This window comes from Lactuca sativa, chromosome 5, assembly GCF_002870075.4.
Source record: "Lactuca sativa cultivar Salinas chromosome 5, Lsat_Salinas_v11, whole genome shotgun sequence".
Taxonomy (NCBI): domain Eukaryota; kingdom Viridiplantae; phylum Streptophyta; class Magnoliopsida; order Asterales; family Asteraceae; genus Lactuca; species Lactuca sativa.
This window is the reverse complement of record NC_056627.2, coordinates 336,660,689-336,664,327: the sequence shown is the minus strand read 5'-3', so window position 1 is coordinate 336,664,327 and position 3,639 is coordinate 336,660,689. Positions and strand designations below refer to the sequence as shown.

The 3,639-nt window shown below is 46.4% G+C and overlaps 1 protein-coding gene across 1 annotated transcript; it reads right to left on the bottom strand.

The window, feature by feature from the left end:
• Nucleotides 1-220: 220 nt before the first annotated feature.
• Nucleotides 221-788, bottom strand: LOC111921072 (uncharacterized). Its single transcript, XM_023916662.2, has 2 exons — nucleotides 695-788; nucleotides 221-624 (listed from the first exon to the last, which is right to left on the bottom strand). Exons 1-2 carry the CDS (start codon nucleotides 786-788, stop codon nucleotides 221-223), a joined length of 498 nt encoding a protein of 165 aa, XP_023772430.2.
• Nucleotides 789-3,639: the final 2,851 nt, after the last annotated feature.

Sequence of the window (3,639 nt, the reverse complement as noted above, 5' to 3'; positions counted from 1 at the left end):
GGTGGAGCTAGCCGGTATGGTGCCTTAGCTATCGGAGCGGCACCGGCACCAAATCAATACGAAACTCTACTTGCCTCTCCAGAGGCACCCCTGCAATTCTTCGGGAAAGACATCCAGAAAATCTTGTACAACCAGTACACTAATCAAATCTGTCATGGGCTCAACCCTTGTATCTGATATGTATGCCAAAAATCTCGAACAACCCTGATGAAGAAGTATCCTAGCCCTCACAGTCGAACAGAGAGCTGGTCCCTGCGAGGCCATCTCCCCATGAATAACCAGTTCTCCTGCCACTTGGGGTTCGAACTCTCACCAGCTGGCGCTCGCAGTCTATCATCGCCCTGTTGGCCCCCAACCAGGCCATCCCAACGATCACCTTCAACCCTCTCAATGGTATTGGAACCAAATCAATGCAGAACGTCTCCCCAAGAATATTCAAGACACAACCCTGATATACCCTAGCAACACTCATGGTGTGGTCATCAGCAATCTCATCCTCCAGCGGGGAATCCAAAGTCCTTGGAGCATCCAGTAACTTCTTGCTAAGTGAAAGAGATACGAATGATCGGGTAGCTCCCAAATCGAAAAGAACATGAGCTAGCATACCGTTGACCAGAAAGTTCCCTATACAAGTGCACATATATATACATATAAGCATAAAAAATAATACTGAACAGGAAAATAGATTACATACCAGCCACGATGTCTGGTGCAGCTCGAGCCTCCTCTGTGGTTAGCTGAAATGCGCGACTCTTCACCATAGGCATCCGCCTTGGTAGGGCGGCCATCAGTGATCCTCATCGTGGCGGCCGCAGGCGCCGCCACTGCTGCTCTTCCTCCCTGCAACTTTGGACAATCAGCCCTTTTATGGTCGGTCTGGTTGCAGTGAAACAAATCAAGCCCTTCTTGGGGCATTCCCTGCTCACGTGGTCGGGCTAACCACATGTATAACATACTGTGCCCGTCACTCGACAAACTCCTCCATGTGACCTCCTGCACGTGGTACACCGGCCACGACCTTGTTGGCCCCTACCACAAGAATCAGAGGTCTTAGGATTTTTAGCCTGACCTACAGCTGTCTGAACCTGCTCTGGCTTCCGCTTCGTGCGGAACTCCAACTCCATCTCCCTTTCTCGTGCCTTCTGCACCATCTCATTCAGGGTTTTGCACCCCGAGAAGCTCACAAAGTCGTGGATATCATCCCTCAGCATGGAATGATATCTCTTCCTCCTCATGTCCTCATCTACAACGTACTGCGAGATCAATAGTTCTTGTTCCTGAAACTTGGTGGTGATCTCCGCCACAATCTTAGTGGTCTGCTGTAACTTGTGGAACTCCCTCACAATCTGGTGCACCTCGATGGATGGTGAAAACTCCTATTCAAAATGCGTAACAAACTCCTCCCAATACATATCAGCGACTCCGATTGACCCCACCTGATTGGTCACCTCCTCCCACTAGTCCCTAGCTCAATCCCTCAACATACACACAGCACACCCCACCTTTGTCGCCTAGGGGCAAGAGCTCGTGCGCTGGGCATTCTCCATGTGTGCTACCCAGCGTCGACTAACTATAGGGTCCCTGACCCTAAAGAACTCGGGTGCCCTGCACGCCTTGAACTCCCTGAATGAGGGAGTTCGGGCCCCGACCTGGCCTGCGACAATCTCGGCTTGGAAGGACCTAAGCCGTTCCTCCATGATCTCCATCATCCCCTCCTTGACAGTCTCGATTATCACTGGGGTAGCGTCAAGAATACCCCTCATAACCTTAGTCGCGATAAGCTCGCACAACCTCTCATCAATGGGCTCAGTAGCATAACCCGACCCATACACTGATCCTGATCCCGATCCCAATCCCCCTGCTCCGTGTCGTGTCATCACCATACTACACTAAAATATCACAAGACATAATGATCAGGATGTTCAAAAGGGGAATCCTTCCACACCGGTTCTCCTTAGAGCTTCCAGATCTAACATTAGTTCGGGTACACGTCATGTGCTTTCAGTAGTACTGGCCTAATACTACCTTCCACACCTACATGTACATTCCTCAAGGCTCTACCTGATAACTCTAATTCGTCCCAAAAAGAAAACATATTTCACAGACTACCACATAACTCAAATCCTAGGCTATCCTAAGATTTGCTCAATCCCATCATACCAGAACTCTAATCAATCATAACAGGTTGCCATATGCATGCAAATTATACACAGAATAGGATCAAATAGACTTTTGAATAACAGACTCTACGCTAAAACCACAACCAGATAAGGAACAGGAAATAAGGACAAATCAGTTATTTTGTGGCTATAAGACCCTAACTATATACAATTTTGAAAGCATTCACATGGCAAGATTCATACGATTATCCCATTCCAAATATCAACATAGCATGGCTAACATACTAGGGAATAATACTTTCTTGAGCTCGACCGATTATGCACATTTCACTCTCCCTTTTTCTTAAGAAAGGTTTAAAAGTTTTTAACTTTGATTTTTTTTTTTTGAAAATAAATTTACCATTTCCTCAGTTTGAGTTCTAACACACCCGAGGGTGTGCCCGAATCCCTCAAACCATGGCTCTGATACCAACTTGTAATAGCCCAAAATCTGGGTAAAATTTTTCATTTTTAATTAAGAAATTCATTCCCATAAATTATAAAATTCCAATTACAATTGTTTTCGAAATTCACAACATCAGATAAATTTCATAAACTCAGAGTGTCCCAAATAAGCGTCAGGGAGTGCATGCCGCACCATCATGTCGGGCTCTTACCCTTAGATCTTGAAGTACTTGAAACAACCAGCAAACTGTAAGCTAATGCTTAGTGAGCTCCCCAGGGCATACCCTACATAATCCACATAACCATACAATCCATATCAATCACATAAGCCATGCAAAAAAATCATATAAGGATTCCCTGGAAACCCTCCAGGGTCTTACTCCGGGTGCCCTGGAAACCCTCTATGGTCTTAGCCCGTTGCCTCGGGAACCCCCCGAGGTCTTAACTAAGGATGCCATGGAAACCCTCCAAGGTCTTACACCCTAGTAACTCGAGAACCCCCCGAGGTCTTTACTTAGGAAACAATGGAAACTCTCCAAGGTCTTACACCCATGTGCCTCAGGAACACCCCCCCACCCCCGAGGTCTTTCATGAAAGTACCAAAAATACAACTAGCATACCACATAGCAAATAGTCAACGAGCACATCACATAGCAATAATGGGCCCGCCTTGTTGCCTTCAAACCATTGGTATGGTGAGGAGACTCACCTCTCAAGAAACACTGAACTGATAAGATCCAATCCCAACTCACACTCCAAACTCAACCGTCTACAACCAACCTGTAATCACTTCAACGAAACCACGAATTAACAAAGATACCCTTACAGTCAAACTTGGTCAACCCAGGTTCAAGTTAAAGTCAATAGTCAAGGTTAACATTCCACATTTGACCCAACTCGTCGAGTTCCTTCAGTGTTCATAAATTCGGGACGGCCCTAGCCAAGTCGTCGAGTTATCTCACCAACTTGCCGAGTTCGCTCAGTATCCAGAAGGCAGGAAAACCCGATCTAACTCGTTGAGTTGGTAAGGAAAATCTTCGGGTTTTCCCCTTGTTGCATACGTTTGGATTTTCCT

What these genes read in the sequence shown, in the direction of transcription:
- LOC111921072 (XM_023916662.2), bottom strand. Translation starts at nt 788, where the DNA reads ATGGCCGCCCTACCAAGGCGGATGCCTATGGTGAAGAGTCGCGCATTT. An exon ending in TGCACCAGACATCGTGGCTG is followed by an intron (nt 625 to 694) that starts GTATGTAATCTA and finishes GCACTTGTATAG; the next exon opens with GGAACTTTCTGGTCAACGGT.